The sequence below is a fragment of the Chiloscyllium plagiosum genome, unplaced genomic scaffold (genome assembly GCF_037043375.1).
Source record: "Chiloscyllium plagiosum isolate Xiang-an unplaced genomic scaffold, Cpla_swu_hap1 HiC_scaffold_7, whole genome shotgun sequence".
In the NCBI taxonomy this organism is placed as follows: Eukaryota; Metazoa; Chordata; class Chondrichthyes; order Orectolobiformes; family Hemiscylliidae; genus Chiloscyllium; species Chiloscyllium plagiosum.
Window position 1 is genome coordinate 63,778,438 of NW_028270145.1, and position 20,862 is coordinate 63,799,299.

A 20,862-nucleotide genomic window follows, 5' to 3' on the forward strand; every position below is an offset into this window, starting at 1 on the left:
GAAACATAAAATGCAAGGCCCAAGTCTAACTGGCATTGTCAAATGTCCTGCTGCAGTAAAAAAATCATCCAATGTACAACAGCAATTTTGAAATAATAGAGCAAACATTGCACTTTTGCAAGTGATCTGTATATAAGAGAAAGCTACAATAAAGTAAATTGATTATTTTAAATTTAACAATCCAGAGTAGCAGATTAAGTGATGTCATTATGCTTAACAAACTATTAATATCAAATCACATGCTTCAGTCATTTTAATACTTGTAGCACAATTGTGTTAAGAGGTTAGCCCTCAATGACAAAAATGTAGTGTAATTACATGAATCACTTTAGAGATCCTATACTCAGCGCTATGTGAAGAATCATATTTATTTCAGACTTCCAAAAAATTACAGCAATTAATTACAAAAACAGGATGAATAGGCAGTGCACCAAAGTCTATTATTCACATTGTACAGATCTCCTTACTTTTTCTTTATCCATGGTTCTACGGCACATTTCCTTTTCTCTTTCCTTCCTCTCTTGTTCCAATTCTCTTTCTCTCTTCTGCACAGCAATAGCTGCTTCCAGTCTAGCCATTTCCTCTTGATGTGCACGCATTTCCTGAACCTAGTGAAATGTACTGTTCTTTTAATTAAGTAAAATCAAAATCATTGGAGAGCATAATATGCACTCTATGAAACAAGTAAAGAAACACATTAATCTCAATTTTAAAAAATACATAAATTAAATGCAGGTAATTACAGGTATATATCCAGTTCATGGTTGATTTGATAAATTGTAATTCATCATGTTTCAATATCAGTTGTAGGTTTGGTGATTTCCAGATGAGACTTCATTCATAGGTTTCTTGATAACTCAGTTGGTAAATGTTCTGAGTAATGGGATACTGAACACAAAAGGTCAAGAGTATCCTAGGTTTCAATTATTAGTCTATGTTCTTGGTTGAACTCCCTGAGCAGGCATGGGGGAAACATTATAATATGTTCCTAAAACAAACAAACATGTTTCTAATTTATGAGATAATCAGTTGTCTGTACAAAAATACAGCAAATCTATCTGTGCAGGCAAAATAAAGGTTATCCAGTTCAAAATTTGCTTTTAACTTTTGATTCATAATCTTATAGATTCTTCAAATGCATATGCAAATACTTTTTAAATTTGATGAGAATTTCCTGCTTCTACCATCCCAGCTGGCAATAAGTTCCAAATCCCAGACTTCAAATGTGAAAGAATTTCTCCTTAACTTGCTTCTAATCATTTTGTCAGTTACTGATATAAGTTATTATACTATCAATAAACAGCAAGGAACTCATCTGTCAGGAACCAACTTAATATCTAAATGTTCCAAAGGGCCATACGCATAGCTGCCCTGGAGAGCCAGATTGTAAGGAACACTACAATGGCTTAAGGTAGTCTGTTAATTTGACATCATGGCAAATTGAGTTAAAGATGAAAGGTTCTAACCTTTTTAAGGCTGAAGTATGATTATTTCAAAATCTGGGAGGCAGATAATGTGGTGACAGATGTGAACAAACCTAAAGCATCTTAATTTCTCCAGCATGCCCTGCTTTTCTTCAGATTTTCAGCATCCACAGTTCTTTGTTTTTATTCAATTAATTTAATGCTGGTCAGCAAAATCACCCCAATTAGTTGCAGAGAGAGAGAAAAAACTAAGTTCAACACAATAAAACTAAAAAATGGAATGTCAATATGCACAGGAATTAATGCATGCTATAATCCATAATGAATTGAGAAGCTGATGATATCATGGGAGGCAGTTGAAAAGTTTAAGCAAAAGAGCTGACTGACTTTTAGTAGTTTCCTAAAAGGAACGAGCAATGAAGAGAGGGTCAGCTATAATCTTTCGTAGGCAACAGACAAAAGATTACATTTATTCAACAACTGAAAGCTTACTGAAGAATACAGCAGAAATCTAGTTTTGTTTTGAAAAATACAGCACCTATCTCCAAGTAAAATCAAATTGTCGGTCTACCAATATGAATATGAAAGCCTCAGAAAGGAGTGAAATGAGCATATTAAAAGAATTGTCACAGATTAAAAATGCTGCCAGAAAATAGAAATTGAAGGACACAGATGAAAGGTTGATAGACCAATTAAGTTGGGGTTCTGTACCTTGAACTGTAGAAAACACCAATTAGAAAGGACAAGCTCACAATACTGCAGGGTATGTTCACTACAAAACACATGAAGGCACGAGCAGACAGTTGAAGATCCTGATGACCAAAACAGCTAGACATCAGTTAAGCCAAGAGAAAGCCAGCAGGATTTGTTCTTATTCCGATGAAGGGTTTATGCGTGAAACACCCACTCTCCTGCTCCTCAGATGCTCCTTTACCTGCAGTGCTTTTCTAGCACCATACATTGACATGCGGAACCACCCAAATCAGACGGACAAAGAGAAGAATGTTAATCGCACAGTCTATATTACAAAAACAGACAGAGAGTCCTGATGTCCTAGGATTGAGCAGATGTGAAGAACTACAGATTGTCTCAACGAATCATGAGGCAAAGAAGGTAGCTAAGGGTTGAAGATAGTACACTCAGTGAAAAGCACCCTGTAATCACAGGGCGATACAAAGAAGAATTGATACAAATGTACCCAGAATGTTTCAATTAAACAGTGGGACATTTTGAAGACTTGGAGTATCACATTTCTTTTAAACCAGCAATGAAGCCATTGATTCATTCATCCACATAACATACGAATAAAACTAAAAGGAAAGCTTGGAGAGGAATTCTAACTGGTGAAAAGAATGCACAAATTGGTTGATCTGCAATACTGGGCAGAACTTTATTGGGCCTGAATGATGGCAAGAAATCTGGAAGAACTGTGTGAGAAGTCCTGTGAGACATTTCTCAACTTTGCGAATAACTAGTTGCATTTTCCAATTAAGTCCTGGGAATTGAATGAGATTCTCACTTGGCAGCAATAAGATGCATTTTATAGATATTATTGCTGGTTGTTAGCTTCATTAAAAGCACACCTCACCTCAGTTTTAATGCTGATTTCTAATCTATCAGCTGCTGCACGGAAAGTTGATGTTGAAGATGCTTGACAAGGAAGTTGGAGTGGGTGCATGGTGATTCTAGCTTGTTGCTTGATCCACCAGCCCTCCATCTTGGGCACACGGCATCAGGGCACATCCCTTGAGCACTGACGACATGCACCCTTTGTCAACAGTCCTTGGCACTGGGCATGTGTCAACCTCTCTACATCATCATGGCACATCTTTGATCCACTTACAATAAGCTTGAGCACTTTAAAGCTGCACTTTGGATGCACCAGCAACTCGTTGAAATGTTGCTAAAAGGTAACTTTATATACTGGGACTAGGATCGAACCTGACAGATTGGACCACGCTGCATCTCAGAGCTGTTCACTTACTCTCTTAGCATCGCTCACTTTGAGCCTAGGTGCAACACACAGCATTTCTGCCTTTCCTTGCCTTAATATTTTGCACATTTCCCCTTCAGGTAGAAATGAAAGGCTCCTAATAGTTTAGTCTTTCCTTGCTATTTAGCACATACACAAAGCTAGGAAGCTTGTCATGGGTGCCAGCAGTCCTCAGTAAAGTCAAGGACAGTACTTTTCATTCAGGAGGTCCCAGCACAGTAAATTAAGGGTAGCTGATGGGACAGTCAGGGTGATGATCCTTTCCTCTTGGGGGCAGGAGCCAAATGTTGGATAGCCTACCATCTTTCTTGACTCTTTCTGCTTTGTTATTGGCCATTTTCTCCTGGATTGAGAAAAAGGGAGGTATATAAGAAGATGCAAGTGGCTGGCACAGCTATTAATGCTGATGTAAATTAGGGGAGGGGAAGTGGTGAGCTGTCCTAAATGACTAAGTAGTGTGGAGACCATGCTGGGTTGGCAGTGGTGATCTGCATTGAATGACATAACATGTTGGATGCAATAGTAAGTGGTAGAATGCAAGGCCTTGGTGGGGACTGGGTACAGTGACAGATGGAATGAGTGTAAGTTAGCAGAGAGAAGATGGTGGAGCACTTAACCTATACAGCAAACAAAGTCATTGACATTCTTTTCATATTGTTGGCCATTCCTCTGGATGGATGAGACTGCATATACATGGGAGGCTACCACAGACGGGGCTCCTCTGCTGAGGAAGAGGACATACCTCTTCTGCACCAAAACATCCAGGTTCTTGTTCACAAAGCAAGGTACCAACTTCCTGAAATTTTTCATGTCCAGGACAAATATCACAAATGATGCAAGACTGACAGCCTTTGTCCAGGTACTCAATGCCCTTTTAGAGATGGCATTGGCCCCAAAGTTGCCAGTCCACTCCAGGAGATCATGAGCGTGATGAGTTCTTGAGTATGGTGAACATAAGATTAGGCTAATGTTGGATGAAAGAGTGTCCCTGCAGGGCAGGTGGGTAGTTAATGAGACAAGTTTAGGATGATATGGTGAGAAAACCTGCCAGGGCCTCGCATAAAGAAATTTTCTGTGAAACCCTGGTTATTGACACTTGACAAAGAACCATAATACTCAGCACAGAATGTATGCATTGTTTGCATATGCTGGGCAGAAAACCCAGTTAAGGCAAAGGAGTTAGAATTTGACAGGTGCTTTGTTAAATATTTGTTGTGGTTTTGATTTGAGTATTCTTACACTATTCAGTTTGTCAATGATGTTCTATTCAAATAATTGTTTTTGTTTCGATCATTTTAAGCATTTGATAGGGTGCGAAGGCTTGTTAAAAAATTGTAGCTGTCAACTTCATATCAAATAGGTTGGCATAACCATGTCTAAAACAATACACAATCTCAACATAATTTTTTTGTTACTATTGGAAGCCAAGAATACAATAAAAAATTCACAATTTTTGTAATAGTGTAGGCAAAAGTAGAGTAAGATATGGTTTAAGTCTTACATACTGTGCCTGATTTAAACAAGCAGTTGTTACATCAAATATAACAAAATTAAACTGTATTTGATACATATACTATAAGAGTTAATGTAATACGAGTTGATTTTCCAAGGAGTTGCAGACAGGATCTGAACATTAATTCAAGGGACATTGAGAATGTTACTTGGGATGACGGGGATAACTCAACCAGGATGTACTAACTTTCTTATTTCCATCCTTATTTTAAAAGTCTCACATTATGTTTTTGTTTCTATTTTTATTTCTATTGAATAAACATTGAATTTATAGTTTCCAAGGAATCGTAGTGTTGACAGCCCCAGTGAATCATGCAGCATCTGCTATTGGCCAATTTTATACTGTGCACCCCTGTGCCCACAGATGAGGTAGATACAGCCTGCTCACTTATGACTTGCTTGTAGCTGAAATGCCCACTGCAGTTATCCTCATTATGCAGGTGCCAGAGGACATCCCTCCAACAGTTGCTGGACCCATTTCACTGAATGGGCACCTTTGTCATAGGTCTCCACAGGCACAGTCTGAGGGGCCAAGAAAACCTATTGAGAGAGTGCCCCATCATGAATCGTTTCCTTAGCTTCCTCATCATTATTGACCTCCCCTGCCTTTAGATAGTGTTTTTGATGGCTGGAGTTGAACCAGCTAGGTACAACTGGTATTTACTTCATGATTCCTCCCTTCAGCACCACTGACCAATCCACATTAGTGCTCTACATGGATTAATTCAAGTCATGTAGCATTTATATTCTCTCAGAATGCCATCATGTCTGGCTATGAGTTTTTTGGCTCTCTCAAGCAGCCTGCAGACTCAAAGCTATGAGCCATAGTTGCACAAACATAGAACATAGAACATTTCAGTGCAGTACAGGTCCTTCAGCCCTCGATGTTGCGCCGATCTGTCATACCAATCTGAAGCCCACCTAACCTACACTATTTCATGTACATCCATATGCTTGCCCAATGACAACTTAAATGTACTTAAAGTTGGTGAATCTACCACTGTTGCAGGCAAAGCATTCCATACCCTTACTACTCTGAGTAAAGAAACTACCTCTGACATCTGTCCTATATCTATCACCCCTCAATTTAAAGCTATGCCCCCTCGTGCTCACTGTCACCATACTTGGAAAAAGACTCTCCCTGTCCACCCTATCTAACCCTCTGATTATCTTATATGTCTCTATTAAGTCACCTCTCAACTTTCTTCTCTCTAATGAAAACAGCCTCAAGTCCCTCAGCCTTTCCTCATAAGACCTTCCCTCCATACCAGGCAACATCCTGGTAAATCTCCTCTGCACCCTTTCCAAAGCTTCCAAATCCTTCTTATAATGCGGTGACCAGTACTGTACACAATACTCCAAGTCCGGCCGCACTAGAGTTTTGTTCAGCTGTAGCATAACCTCATGGTTCCGGAACTCTGTCCCGCTATTAATAAAAGCTAAAACACTGTATGCCTTCTTAACAACCCTGTCAACCTGGGTGGCAACTTTCAAGGATCTGTGTACCTGGACACCTAGATCTCTCTGCTCATCTACACTACCAAGAAGCTTACCATTAGCCCAGTACTTTGCATTCCGGTTACTCCGACCAAAGTGAATCACCTCACACTTGTCCGCATTAAACTTCATTTGCACCTCTCAGCCCAGTCTGCAGCTTATCTATGTCTCTCTGTAACCTACAACATCCTTCGTCACTATCCACAGCTCCACCGACCTTAGTGTCGTCTGCAAATTTACCAACCCACCCTTCTACGCCTTCATCCAGGTAGTTTATAAAAATGATGAACAGCAGTGGATCCAACACCGACCATTGTGGTACACCACTGGTAACTGGACTCCAGGATAAACATTTCCCATCAACCACCACCCTCTGTCTTCTTTCAGAAAGCCAATTACTGATCCAAACTGCTATATCTCCCACAATCCCATTCTTCCGCATTTTGTACAATAGCCTACTGTGGGGAACCTTATTGAACGCCTTGCTGAAATCCATATACACCACATCAACTGGTTTACTCTCATCTACCTGTTTGGTTACCTTCTCAAAGAACTCAATAAGGTTGTAAGGAGTAAAGACTCAGTTTTAGTCAGTATTGAAACCATGAAATATCTAGATTTATGCCTTGTCAGAAAGTCATCTCAACACTGAAGATTAAAATCTGCAAATATTCACACACCAAACATTGTCACATCAGCCACTGTGCACAGAAATGATAAATGGGGAGGGCAATTTTTAGGAGCATAAGGAGATTATCAAGTTATTTTAATTATTTGTGGCAAATAAAGATAGAGGAATATTTGAATTTGGTCTGATGTTTGTATAAATCGATGTTTCTTCTCACCTTGCAGTTTAATTCAGCACAGATTTCCTGCTGTTTCCGTCTGTCATTTGCCAGCAATACGTCAGTCTCATGAGCAATACAAGCTTCAGCAAATATCATCACTGTCTTCATAAGCAAGTCTTTCTTGTCACGGGTCCAACTCTGAATCAGAACTCTCCGGTGCTCTTTCTTAAATTGAAATCCATCCCATAATCTCCAGTGATCAATCTGCAAGTCAGACTTTGTTACTTTCTCAATAAAAATCCATCTTTTAGGCCATTTCTTTATCTATTGGTGTTCTGATCTGTTTCATAAATCTTAAAAGATTCATATTTATTTACAGATATTAAATTCAATTGGTCAGCATTTTGCACCTCGACTTAAAAGGATGGAGCTTGTAATGATTTTTTTCCCAAAACTAAGGTACACAAGACACGTGTAAAGCACTCTTCATATTGTATAATAAAATTCATTCATCTTAGTTTCCGAAGTGTGGTGTGAAAACTGTTGGTGCAATACCACATTAATCATGTTAATTCATAGAAAGTTAGGGACTTTTCAGGATATTGACACAGGTTCACTAGATTAGAATGCCCAAACTCATTGGAGCTGATTTTCACCCATCCTATAGATTTTCAACCTGATCTACAATGTGTCATGAAGTGTAGCAAAGTAAGTAAAAGCTTCAGTCATTGAATCAGAAGTGGGTAGGGACAATGAATGTGCTTCATAAGATTTCCCAGTGTGCAAGACAAAACGTTTAACCCACATTCTGGAATCAAATTGCTTTTTAAGTGAGCCCATGTTTTTTGTCTTCACAACTTTGTTTATATCTTCACTATGGAGAGACTTGATCACTTAGGATTATATTCTTTAAAAGAATAAGGGGGAATCTCAGAAACATCATAGTCAGAGAGTCACAGAGATGTACAGCATGGAAACAGACCCTTCAGTCCAACCCGTCCATGCTGACCAGATATCCCAACCCAATCTAGTCCCACCTGCCAGCACCTAGCCTATATCCCTCCAAACCCTTCCTAATCAAATACCCATCTAAATGCCTTTTAAATATTGAAACTGTACCAGCCTCCACCACTTCCTCTGGTAGCTCATTCCAGACACGTACCACCCTCTGTGTGAAAAAGTTCCCCTCTCACGATAAACCTATGCCCTCTAATTCTGGACTCCCCGACCCCAGGGAAAAGACTTTCCCTATTTTTCCTATCCATGCCACTCCTAATTTTGTAAACCTCTATAAGGTCACTCCTCAATCTCCGACGCTCCAGGGAAAACAGCACCAGCCTGTTCAGCCCCTCTCCCTATAGCTCAAATCCTCCAACCCTGGCAACATCCTTGTAAATCTTTTCTGAACCCTTTCAAGTTTCACAACATCTTTCCGATAGGAAGGAGACCAGAATTGCATGCAATACTCCAACAATGGCCAAACCAATGTCCTGTACAGCCGCAACATGACCTCCCAACTCCTGTACTAAATACTCTGACCAATAAAAGAAAACATACCAAACGCCTTCTTCACTATCCTATCTACCTGCGACTCCACGTTCAAGGAGCTATGAACCTGCACTCCCAGGTCTCTTTGTTCAGCAGCACTCCCTAGGACCTTATCATGCAGTGTATAAGTCCTGCTAAGATTTGCTTTCCCAAAATGCAGCACCTCACATTTATCTGAATTAAACTCCATCTGCCACTTCTCAGCCCATTGGTCCATCTGGTCAAGATCCTGCCATAATCTGAGGTAACCCTCTTCGCTGTGTGTTGCCTCTCAGGTGCCAGGGTTTGTGATGTCTCTGATCGTGTTTCGGGATCGTTGAGGGGCTTGGGGAGAAGCCCAAGTTGTGGTCCACAAATGCAGTAATGACAGAGGTAGGAAGAGAGATGGGGATTTAAGGCAGACATTTAGGGAGCTAGGGTGTAAGCATACAGCTGGAGCAAAAAAAGAGCTGTTGTCTTTGGTTGATTGCCCATGCTTTGTGCTGGGAAGGTAGCAGACACACACACACAGACAGAGAGAGACACACAGACAGAGAGACACAGAGAAAGAGAGAAGGACACACACACACACAGACGTTGAACATGTGGCGATAGGGATGGTGCAGGAGGGAGGGTTTTGGATTCCTGGATAATTGGTGTTCTTCCTGGGGTGGGTGGGACCTCTACATGCAGGACGGTCTTCACCTGAACCAGAGGGGTACCAATATTCTGGGGGAGAAATTTGTGAATGCTCTTCAGGTGGGTTTAAACTAATTCAGCAGGAGGATGGGAACAGAAATGGTAGTTCAAGTATACGCGAGGTTGAGACTAGTGAACACAGAACTAAGATTTCAAGATTGCAAGAACGCACTAGCAAGCAAGAAGTTCGTTTGAAGTGTGTCTACTTCAACACCAGGAGCATCTGGAATAAGGGAGGTGAACTTGCAGCTTGGTTTGGTACCTGGGATTTCGACATTGTGGCCATTTCAGAGACATGGGTAGAGCAGGGACAGGAATGGTTATTGCAGGTTCCAGGATTTAGATGTTGCAGTAAGAACACAGAAAATGGTAAAAGAGGGGGTGGTGTGGCACTGTCAGTCAAGGACAGTATTATGGTTGCAGAAAGGATGTTTGAGGAGTCATCTTCTGAGGTAGTATGGGCTGAGATTAGAAACAAAAAGGAGTTGGGAGTTTTCTATAGGCCTCCAATTAGTACCAGAGAATTGGAGGATAGGATAGCAAAGATGATCCTCGATAGGAGCAAGAGTGACAGGGTGGTCGTTATGGGGGAATTTTAACTTTCCAAATATTGGCTGGGAGTACTATACTTCAAGTAGTTTAGGTGGGTCAGTTTTTGCCCAATGTGTGCAGGAGGGTTTCCTGACACAGTATGTAGAGAGGCCATCAAGGGGCGAGGCCACATTAGATTTGGTACTGAGTAATGAACCCGGCCAGATGTTTGATTTGGAGGTAAGTGAGGGCTTTGGTGATAGTGACCACAATTCGGTTACGTTTACTTTAGTGATGGAAAGGGATAGGTATATACCGCAGGGCAAAGGTTTAGCTGGGGAAAAGGCAATTATGATGCGATTAGGCAAGATTTAGGATGCATAGGATGGGGAAGGAAGCTGCAGGGGTTGAGCTTATTCAAGGACTATCGACTATGGATCCTTGATAAGTATATACCGGCCAGGCAGGGAGGAAGTTGTTGAGCGCAGGAGCCACGGTTTACTAAGGAAATTGAATCACTTGTCAGGAGGAAGAAGGCAGCTTATGTTAGGATGAGATGTGAAGACTCAGTTAGGGTGCTTGAGAGTTACATGTTAGCCAGGAAAGACCTAAAGAGAGAACTAAGAAGAGTCAGGAGGACACATGAGAAGTCATTTGGTGGATAGGATCAAGGAAAACCCTAAGGCTTTCTATAGGTATATCAAGAATAAAAGAATGACCTAGAGTAAGATTTGGGCTGAAAATGTGTTGCTGGAAAAGCGCAGCAGGTCAGGCAGCATCCAGGGAACAGGAGAATCAACGTTTCGGGCATAAGCCCTTCTTCAGAAGGGCTGAAGATTCCTGAAGAAGGGCTTATGCCCGAAACGTCGATTCTCCTGTTCCCTGGATGCTGCCTGACCTGCTGCGCTTTTCCAGCAACACATTTTCAGCTCTGATCTCCAGCATCTGCAGACCTCACTTTCTCCTTAGAGTAAGATTTGGGCCAATCAATCATAGTAGTGGGAAGTTGTGCGTGGAATCAGAGGAGATGGGGAAAATGCTAAATTAATACTTTTCGTCAGTATTCACACTAGAAAAAGACAATGTGGTGAGGAGAATACTGAGATACAGGCTACTAGACCATATGGGATTGAGGTGCATAAGGAGGAGGTGTTAGTAATTCTGGAAAGTGTAAAAATAGATAAGTCTCCTGGGCCGAATGAGATTTATCCTAGGATTCTCTGGGAAGCCAGGGAGGAGATTGCTGAGCCTTTGGCTTTGATCTTTATACACTCATCGAGTCATAGAGATGTATAGCATGGAAACAGACCCTTCGGTCCAACTCGTCCATGCCGACCAGATATCCCAACCCAATCTAGTCCCACCTGCCAGCACCTGGCCCATATCCTTCCAAACCCTTCCTATTCATATACACATGTTGTCATTGTCAACATGAATAGATCCAGAAGACTGGAGAAGAGCAAATGTTGTTCCCTTGTTCAAGAAGGGGAGTAGAGACAACCCTGGAAATGATAGACCTGTGAGCCTCACTTCATTTGTTGGTAAAGTGTTGGAAAGGTTTATAAGAGATAGGATTTATCATCTAGAAAGGGATAAGTTGATTAGGGATAGTCAACTCGGTTTTGTGAAGGGTAGGTCATGCCTCACAAACTTTATTGAGTTCTTTGAGATGGTGACCAAACAGGTAAATGAGGGTAATGCAGTTGATGTGTACATGGATTTCAGTAAGGCGTTTGATAACGTTCCTCATGGTAGGCTATTGCACAAATTACGGAGGCATGGGATTGAGGGTGATTTAGCAGCTCGGATCAGAAATTGTCTAGCTGAGAAAAGACAGAGGCTGGTGATATTCATCCTGGAGTTCAGTTACTAGTGGGGTATCGCAAGGATCTGTTTTGGGTCCACTGTTGTTTGTCATTTTTATAAATGACCTGGTTGAGGGCATAGAAGGATGGGTTAGTAAATTTGCAGATGACACTAAAGTCGGTAGAGTTGTAGATGGTGACAAAGAATGTTGTAGGTTACAACATAGACATAGATAAGTTGCTGAGCTGAGCTGAGAGGTGGCAAATGGAGTTTAATGCGGAAACATGTGAGATGATTAACTTTGGAAGAAGTAACAGGAATGCAGAGTACTGGGCTAATGGTAAGATTCTTGGTTGTGTAGGTGAGCAGAGAGATCTCAGTGTCCAGGTGCATAGATCTTTGAAAGCTGCCACCCAGGTTGAGAGGGTTGTTAAGAAGGCATACAGTGTGTTAGCTTTTATTGGTAGAGGGACTGAGTTTCGAAAACATCAGATCATGCTGCGGCCCTAGTGCGGCCACATTTGGAGTTTTGTGTACAGTTCTGGCCACCTCATTATAGGAAGGATGTGGAAGCTTTAGAAAGGGTTCAGAGGAGATTTACTAGGATGTTGCCTGGTATGCAGGGAAGGTCTTAAGAGGAAAGGCTGAGAGACTGAAAGCTATTTTCATTAGAGAAAAGAAGGTTGAGAGGTGACTTAATTAAGACATAAGGTTAGAGAGTTAGATAGGTTGGATAGTGACAGTCTTTTTCCTCAGATGGAGATGGCTAGCGTGAGGGAACATAGCTTTAAACTGAGGGGTGATAGATATAGAACAGATGTCAAAATTTAGTTTCTTTATCCAGAGTAGTTGGGGCATGGCACGCACTGCCTGCAATAATCATAGTTTCAGCAAGTTTAAGGGCATTTAAATGGTCACTGGATAGGCATATGGACAGGAATGGAATAGTATAGGTTAGATGGGCTTCAGATTGGTTCACAGGTCGGCACAACATTGAGGGCCGAAGGGCCTGTACTGTGCTGTAATGTTTTATGTTCATATAGGGAGGGTCAATGGTTGAGGGACTGGCAGTGGACTGTGGGATCTTTAACAGAAGAAGTACTATCAAAAGATTTCTGAAATAATCTTTGAATTAGTCAATGGCATCCACAACAGTGAAGTAATTATGCTTCTACAATTCATAGATGTCAAAGAGACAGCCACATGGACAATCAGAAACACATAGAGGACTAGTTCATGCCTCAAAGTGTGGAAGTTATCACAGATGATCCAATTTGGTAAATGCCAAAATGAGTTCAGCACTGCAAGCTGAGCCACCTCTCAGCTCAGCTCAGCAACTTATCTATGTCTCTCTGTAACCTACAACATTCTTTGTCACTATCTACAACTCTACCGACTTTAGTGTCATCTGCAAATTTACTAACCCATCCTTCTATGCCCTCAACCAGGTCATTTAATAGACCAGGGTTTCCTTTAGAGTTCAATTCTGACACTTGACAACAGCATCTTAACTGTCTCTAAGCACTGAATGTTCCCATTGTAAATAGTGACCAAAAGTGGACACTATAAGAGAGGAAATAATCTTAGAATAACATTTCAAAATCCTACATATACGTCCTCTAAATTCAAAATAAGGGACTAACCAGTTCTTGCCTGGACTTGTGTGGCAACAACCTCAACAGCATATCCATGTAGAGCATATTTCGATTCTGAGTCTCATGAGAATACAAATCCACAATAACTAGAAATGTCCAATGATCTTCTTCACTCCAACCACAATTCCTGAAAAAAAGGGAGAAATGCCTTTAACAGCAAAGTTAAACATAATTTTTTTTGCAGTATCAGAAAGAAAATCTAATTAGGTTGCATTTCCCCACTATTAATGCATTTAGACTGCTCAAGCACAAAAGGAAATTTTTCCAGGATGGCTTTTTTGGGTTCTATAATGTTTTTGGAAATCTCATGTGATGGACACAGATTGCATGTAGCTACTCGTCAGTTAGGGAATATAAAAATGCAAAAATAAAAACAAAAGAAACTACTTGGTCCCTCAAGCTTGCTCTGTTACTCAATAGGATTGTAGCTGCCTTAGCTCCACTTTCCTGCCAGTTCCCACAAACCCTTGATTCCTTTGTAGATCAAAACTCTAATCTTGAATATATTGAATGATCCAGCCTCCAATGTTAAAGAATTTCAAACATTCAGGTCCCTCCGATAGAAGACATTCCAGCTGATCTTCACTATAAATGGGAAATACAGTCGTGCCTCGACTTACGAACTTAATCCATTCCGGGACCCGGTTTGCGAACCAAAAAGTTCACGAACTGAATCAATTTTTCCCATTGTTCGGATAGCGTAAGAATGCTTGGACGAAGTAACGAAAGCACAGTGCACGCGCCAAAGACGAACTGAATGAGATCATGCGGGGCCTGAGAGCTTTTGCGTTCAACAAGTGCGTAGTAAAGCAGAACAATGAAACCACGTGGTCGCACATGGGCTTCTTGTGTTTGTACCTTCGCTCGTACCTTGAATTTCGTACATATGATGAAGCAAAATTTTACGTACAATCCTGTTCGTAAACTGATTTGTGTATGAACGGGGTCATTCGTACGTCAAGGCGCTACTGTATCTTAATTTGAAACTATGCTCTCTTTCCAGATTTTGCCATGAGGCAACTATCATCTTAGTACTTACCCTGTCAAGTACCATCACAATCATATCATATGATCACCTTTTATTCTTATGCATATGTTAATGAAGGTTTGGTCTCAGCAATGCCATGTACAGCTCTAACAAAAGCTTTACTATTTTTATAAACCATTCTCCTTTCAAGAAACATTTTGTCTTTCTAATTAGTTACTCTATTTGCAAGCTAACCTTTTATAATTTGTCTCTATGGACACAAATTGCTCTATAACACAGCATTCTGTTGTGTGCATGTACATTGTACATGACTTAATCTGAACCTCATTGCATTTGCATGTACAGAATGTCAGCCTAAGCTCAAGGCATCCTTCCAAGAACTACAGGCCCACCTCATCGTAGGACCTTGAGTTTGGAAAAGTATACCGAAATGTAGTCACTGCTGCAAATAATACAATTAGCAACAGAATTTTCTTGCTGATAGCCAAAAACTGTCTATCTTTCGCTTGGTGTACAAATACAAAAGTAAGCTTACTCTCGCTCAATTTTTAAAATTTTTTAATTGACTAATGAGAAGGTTGATAATGAGCCTTAATAAAATGAGCATTGTCTGTATGGATTTTAACTGAAGTGTTTTATAAAGTACCATATAAAGGGTGATCAACCTCATGGTCAGGAGGATCATTGTCAGCTTGAATTTTTTAAAAATTGGCTTAAGGACAGAAAAGAGCCAGTAGTGATAAATTGTTATTTTTTAGACTGTAGGATGGTAGACAGTGGTGTTAGGACAACTGCTTTTTGATGCATATAAACGATATGGATGTTGGAATGCAGAGTGAAATTGTTTGAAACTACCAAAATGAAAGAGTGTCAAACAGTGAAGATGATTTAAATTGACTGAAGTAGGACATGAATAGGTTAGCTGAATGGGTAGACAAGTGGCAAATGGAATTGAATACAGATTATTGCGAGCTGATCTATTTTGCAGAAGTGATTGGGGGAGACAATAGAGGTTTGTTCTAAAGAATGTACACTGAAGAGATTTAAGGGGCATATGCATAGATCTTTGCATATAAGAACACATATTGACAGAGTGATTATTGTTATGACTTGGACAAGCCCCCAGTTTTATGTTTTGACCAAGATTGGAGCAGTGTACTGTCTCTTTCTAGTACCATGCAGTCCACTGACAACCTACTAAATGGTTTCCCAAAAGCTGGCATGGGACTTAGAGATACAATTTGTATGGAAGCTTCTGTTTTCCCTCAGTCTGACACACTGGCATATTTACAAAACTGCACCATGCCTTTATGAAATCCCGGTCATTAACAAAATTGACATGTGTTTCGGTTTTCTGGATCCCTTAATGTCCAGCCATAGAAACTTCATGGGCTATGCTTAATATGTCCTGAAAATATTTGGGTGGCACCGCTCTTGGCAAAATATTGAGTACTTTTCATTCTCTTATCTGCAAGGAAGTCTCCACTTCCTCATCAGAACCCTTTTTAACATTCTGGAATGCCCTTCAGTTTAATTTTGAGCCAATTGTTCTACTAGTTAGGTCTGGATCAGTCTGTTGAGCCTCAGAAAGCTTATTGAACATCTCCTTCAGATTATTCAATTCCCCAAAGAAAGGCTCAGACAGCCATTTGTGTCAGGTTCAGACACCGCATTGGTCTGTGATGCCAATGTGGCTGCTGCTGGAATGTGTTTGGTCACTGCTCAGATCACTACACATAAAGGATAAAGCCCAGGACTATGTGTTGAGGAATGGGCTGAAGCTTGGGGCAGCTGCTGCCAAGGCGCGGTGGGGAAAGACCAACTGCTTTGTATTCTTGACCTCACTTGGTATTTCTGTGACTAATGGAGAAGTTATGACTTTCACTCCAGCCATAATCACTCCCCAAGAGTAAGTCAATTCTGCCTATAGGTAAACTACAAACAGTTACAGATCAGATTTTAGGTCACTTCAGGATGCAGTTAGTACAAAGGTGAGATAAACTCCTGCTAATACAGTTCATTAAAACCATTCAATGTGCTCTCTGGTGAAAGAGATATGCTAATCCCCAGCAAAATAGTTTGTTGGCTTCTGTATCATAAGCAAATATACAAGTTTGTCTGTCTTATTTGAGGGCTAAGGAATTACTTCTTCTTTTGACAAGAATTTTTTAACTCTCAGATATCTCATTCATCTCCCTCACACTCACTATGGTATGTGTACTCAGCACCACAGCTGCAGTCAGAGCTTCACATTGGCCTGTTGTATTCTTCGGTCAGGGCTCCTTTCTCTGCATTGACTTTGTGAACCCGTACAATTACATTTTTAGCTGAGGTGTCAGCAGAGCCCAAATGACTGCGTGGGCCCCCTGTTCTTCTTAGGCAGGCAGATGTTACACGGTGGTCTTTCCCCACCGCGCCTTGGTGGCAGCTGCCCCAAGCTTCAGCCCATCCCTCAACACATAGTCCGGGACTTTGGAATGTGCCAGTCTGCAACACTCAGTCGGGGTCAACTCCTCCAGCTGGAAGATCAACAGGTTTCGGACCGCCCAGAGAGCGTCCTTCACCAAGTTGATGATCCTCCAGGCACAGTTGATGTTCGTCTCGGTGTGTGTCCCGGGAAACAGACTGTAGAGCACGGAGTCCCGCGTCACGGCGCTGCTCGGGACGAACCTCGACAAACACCACTGCATTCCTCTCCAGACTTCTTCTGCGTAAGCACATTCCAGAAGGAGGTGTGTGACAGTCTCGTTCCCCCCGCAGCCACTTCGAGGGCAGCGTGCGGTGTGGCTGAGAGTCCGGGCGTGCATAAAGGACCTCACAGTCAGAGCCCTTCTCATCACCAGCCAAGCCATGTCTTGGTGCTTGTTGGAAAGTTCTGGCGATGAGGCATTCTGCCAAATGGCTTTGACAGTCTGCTCAGGGAACTGCTCGATAGGATCCCGAAGGGTCTCAAGGACACTATGTGCTGACCACTTCCTGATGGACTTGTGGTCAAAGGTGTTTTTCTTCATAAACTTCTCCACGAAGGACAGGTGATATGGAACGGTCCAACTACTTGGAGCGTTCCGCGGCAGCATGGCCAGGCCCATCCTTCGCAACACCAGCGACAGGTAGAACCTCAGTATGTAGTGACATTTGGTGTTTGCGTACCGGGGATCCATGCACAGCTTGATGCAGCCACACACAAAGGTGGCCACCAGCGTGAGGGTGGCATTGGGTGTATTTTTTTCCCCGTTGCCCAGATCTTTGTACTGCGAGTCCCTTCAGACCCAGACCATCTTTGACCTCCATATAAACTGGAAGATGGCCCAGGTGACTACAGCGGCACAGGTTCTGGGAACAGGCCAGACCTGTGCCACGTATAATAGCAATAACAGTGCCTCACACCTGATGACCAGGTTTTTTCCCGCGACCATAGCTTCCAACTGCCCAGTTTCTGCCTCACTTTGCTGATACACTCCTCCCAAGACTTGGCGCACACCCCAGCCCCCCCCCCCCCCCCCCCCGAGCCAAATACCCAGCACCTTCAGGTGGTCGGTGCTGACGGTAAAGGGGATTGAGGATTGGTCGACCCAGTTCCCAAAGAGCATGGCCTCGCTCTTGCCTCAGTTTACCTTGGCCCCCGTGGCATGTTTGAAATGGTCACATATGCACATGAGTCTGTGCATGGACAGCGGATCCATACAGAAAACGGCAACATCATCCATGTACGGGGAGGCCTTGACCTGCAGGTCCCCGCTGCCAGGAATAGTCACCCTTCTCAGGCTCGCATCCTTCCTGATGGACTTGGCAAATGGCTCTATGCAGCACACAAACAAGGCAGGAGACAGAGGGTAGCCCTGCCTGACTCCAAATCTGACGAGAAAGCTAACTGATTCCCACCCATTGATTGAGACTGCACTGACAATGTTGGTGTAGAGCAGTCTGATCCAATTGCAGATTCCCTTCCCAAAGCCTATTTTGGAGAGAACATCTCTCATATACCTGTGTGATATCCTGTCAAAGGCTTTCTCCTGGTCCAGACTGATCAGACAGGTGTCCAACCCTCTGTCCTGAACGTAGGCGATCGTATCCCTGAGGAGGGCGAGACTCTCAGCAATCTTCCTGCCCGGTACAGCACAGGTTTGGTCAGGGTGAATCACCGACCCCAGAGCAGACCTGACCCGGTTGGCGATTACCTTTGACAGAATTTTGTAATCCGCATTCAACAGTGAGATTGGTCTCCAATTTTTCAGTTCCTCCCTCTCCCCCTTCTGCTTGTAGATGAGGGTGATGATGTCTTTCCTCATGGATTCACTCATGGTGCCTGCCCGAAGCATACTGACATATACCTCCAGCAGGTCCTGGCCAATCAAGTCCCACAGAGCAGAAAAGAGCTCGACCGGTAAACTGTCGCTTCCGGGAGTTTTATTCTTTTCGAAGGACTCGAGGGCCTTGGTCAGCTCATCCAGAGATAGCGGCTGGTCCAGCCTCTCCCGTGTTCTGTTGTCTAAGACCTCCATGATAGAGGACAGGAACGACTGGGAGGCCGCGTTGTCAGTTGGCTTCACGTCATACAGGCTGGCATAGAAGGATTTGCCGATCCTCATGATGTCAGCCTGAGATGACGTTATCGAGCCATCTTCTTCCTTCAGGCTGCTGAGCACGGAGCTCTCTTTGTGCACCTTCTGGAAGAAGAAACGTGAGCACGTCTCGTCCTGCTCCACCGAGCGGACCCTGGACTGGAAGACTATCTTGGAGGCTTCCGAGGCAAAGAGCGAGGCTTGCTGGCCCTTCACCTCCTTGAGGTCCTCCGTGACATCGACTCCAATCGTCTGCAGCAGGAGCAGGTTCTGCATACTTTCCTGGAGTTGGAACAGTTTTCCCCGCCTCTCTCTCGCCTCCTGAACACCTTTGAGGATGAAGAACCTCTTGATGTTCCCTTTTACTGTTTCCCACCAGTCCGCTGGGGACTCAAAGAGGGGCTTCACGGTTCTCCAACCTGTGTAGTCCCTCTTGAGCTCCTCAATGTTTCCCAGGGTCAACAGCTTTGTGTTCAGCTTCCACGTTCCCTTACCAGCCCGCTGCTCGTCCTGTAGGTGACAGTCGGCCAGCAGGAGGCAGTGGTCAGTGAAGAACACCGGCTTGACGTCGGTGGATCTGACCGAGAGCGTTCGGGACACAAACAGGTAATCTATCCTTGAGCGGATAGACCCGTCTGCCCATGACCACGTGTATCTACGCTGCGCTCCGTCTGCAGGGGTGCTGAAGATGTCGTGTAGCTTGGTATCTTTTACCGTGTCCATCAGGACTCTGGACATAGCGTCCAGTTTACTGTCCCCCCCACCAGATCGTCCATCTGCATCAATGATACAGTTGAAGTCTCCAGCCAGAATGACCGCCTTGGGCATAGCCAGCAACAGTGGAAGCTGCTGCAGGACGGCCAACCGTTCACTCTTACCCACTGGGGTGTACACATTAATCAGTCTCAGGGGAGCATTCCTGTACATGATGTCGGTGACGAGGAGGCACCTGCCCACCACCTCCTTCACCTCGGAGATGGTGAAGTTGCCTCCTCACAACAGGATACCCAGACCGAAGGCGCGGCTATCGTTGCCCCCCGACCAAACTGACGGCCCATGGGCCCACAAGCCCGACCATCTCCTGTAGCTGCTGAAGTGTGGTATCCTACACTCCTGCAGAAACAGGACGCCGGCTTTAATGTTGGCCAGGAAGGCCGTTGTAGAAACACATTGCGCAGCCAATTTGATGCCACGCACATTGATGCTGACAATTCTTATCCCCATTTTAACAGTTTATGAGATTACCAGTGTCCATTTGCTGCTGGTCTTGCCTCTCTGGGGTAGCTGTGTGCATTCCCGTGGTGACAGCAAACTGCTGGACCCTACCTAGGGCTGAGGTAGCTGTCCGGCTCCACGCTGGGGCCATTTCCCCGCTCTGGTGTCTTCGGGTTGGGCCCAGGGTTTGCACAGTCCAGTTCTCCATCTGACAGCGGGGCTGTCATAACACCGCTACTCCCAGTTACCTGGAGCTGTGGGCCGGTGGGTACCTCTTGGTTCTTGCCAGGTGGGGGGAGGCCTTTACCCATCCCCTCAGAGGGATCGTCTTTCCCTGTTTGGGCGGTGCTGCTCTCCTTTTTCCCTGCAGCGCTCTGTCTCTTCCTCTGATGACGACACTCCTTGTGCCCGTCCTCACCGTCGGAAGAGCTGCCTGTATCCTTGTCATCTAGGTGTCGCTTCCCACTTTGCTGGGTGGCTTTGGGGGCCTTGTAAGGTTTCCTCTTCCTGCTTTCGACAGTAATCCAATCCTCTGCCTCCTTTGTTCCCTCCTCTTCCATTTCCTCTGTCTGTCTTGAAGGAGCTTGGATCGGCTGCTGCACCTCTCCGCTGTCTGCCGTCTGCTCCACTACAGTCTGCCCTTCCTTCTGGGTGCCTCCAGACAC

General features: G+C 43.5%; 1 protein-coding gene across 7 annotated transcripts in view; it reads right to left on the bottom strand.

Annotated features, from left to right (window-relative positions):
- The window catches only part of LOC122551617 (coiled-coil domain-containing protein 148-like), a 101,234-nt gene that overhangs the window by 13,795 nt on the left and 66,577 nt on the right, over positions 1-20,862 (bottom strand). For all 7 annotated transcript variants that reach the window (XM_087989079.1, XM_087989080.1, XM_087989077.1 and 4 more), the window contains 3 exons: positions 13,421-13,559; positions 7,272-7,478; positions 468-608 (listed from right to left, as the gene is read on the bottom strand). In XM_087989079.1, coding sequence (XP_087845205.1) covers positions 468-608; positions 7,272-7,478; positions 13,421-13,559 — 487 coding nt within the window. The remainder of the gene's footprint in view (positions 1-467; positions 609-7,271; positions 7,479-13,420; positions 13,560-20,862) is intronic.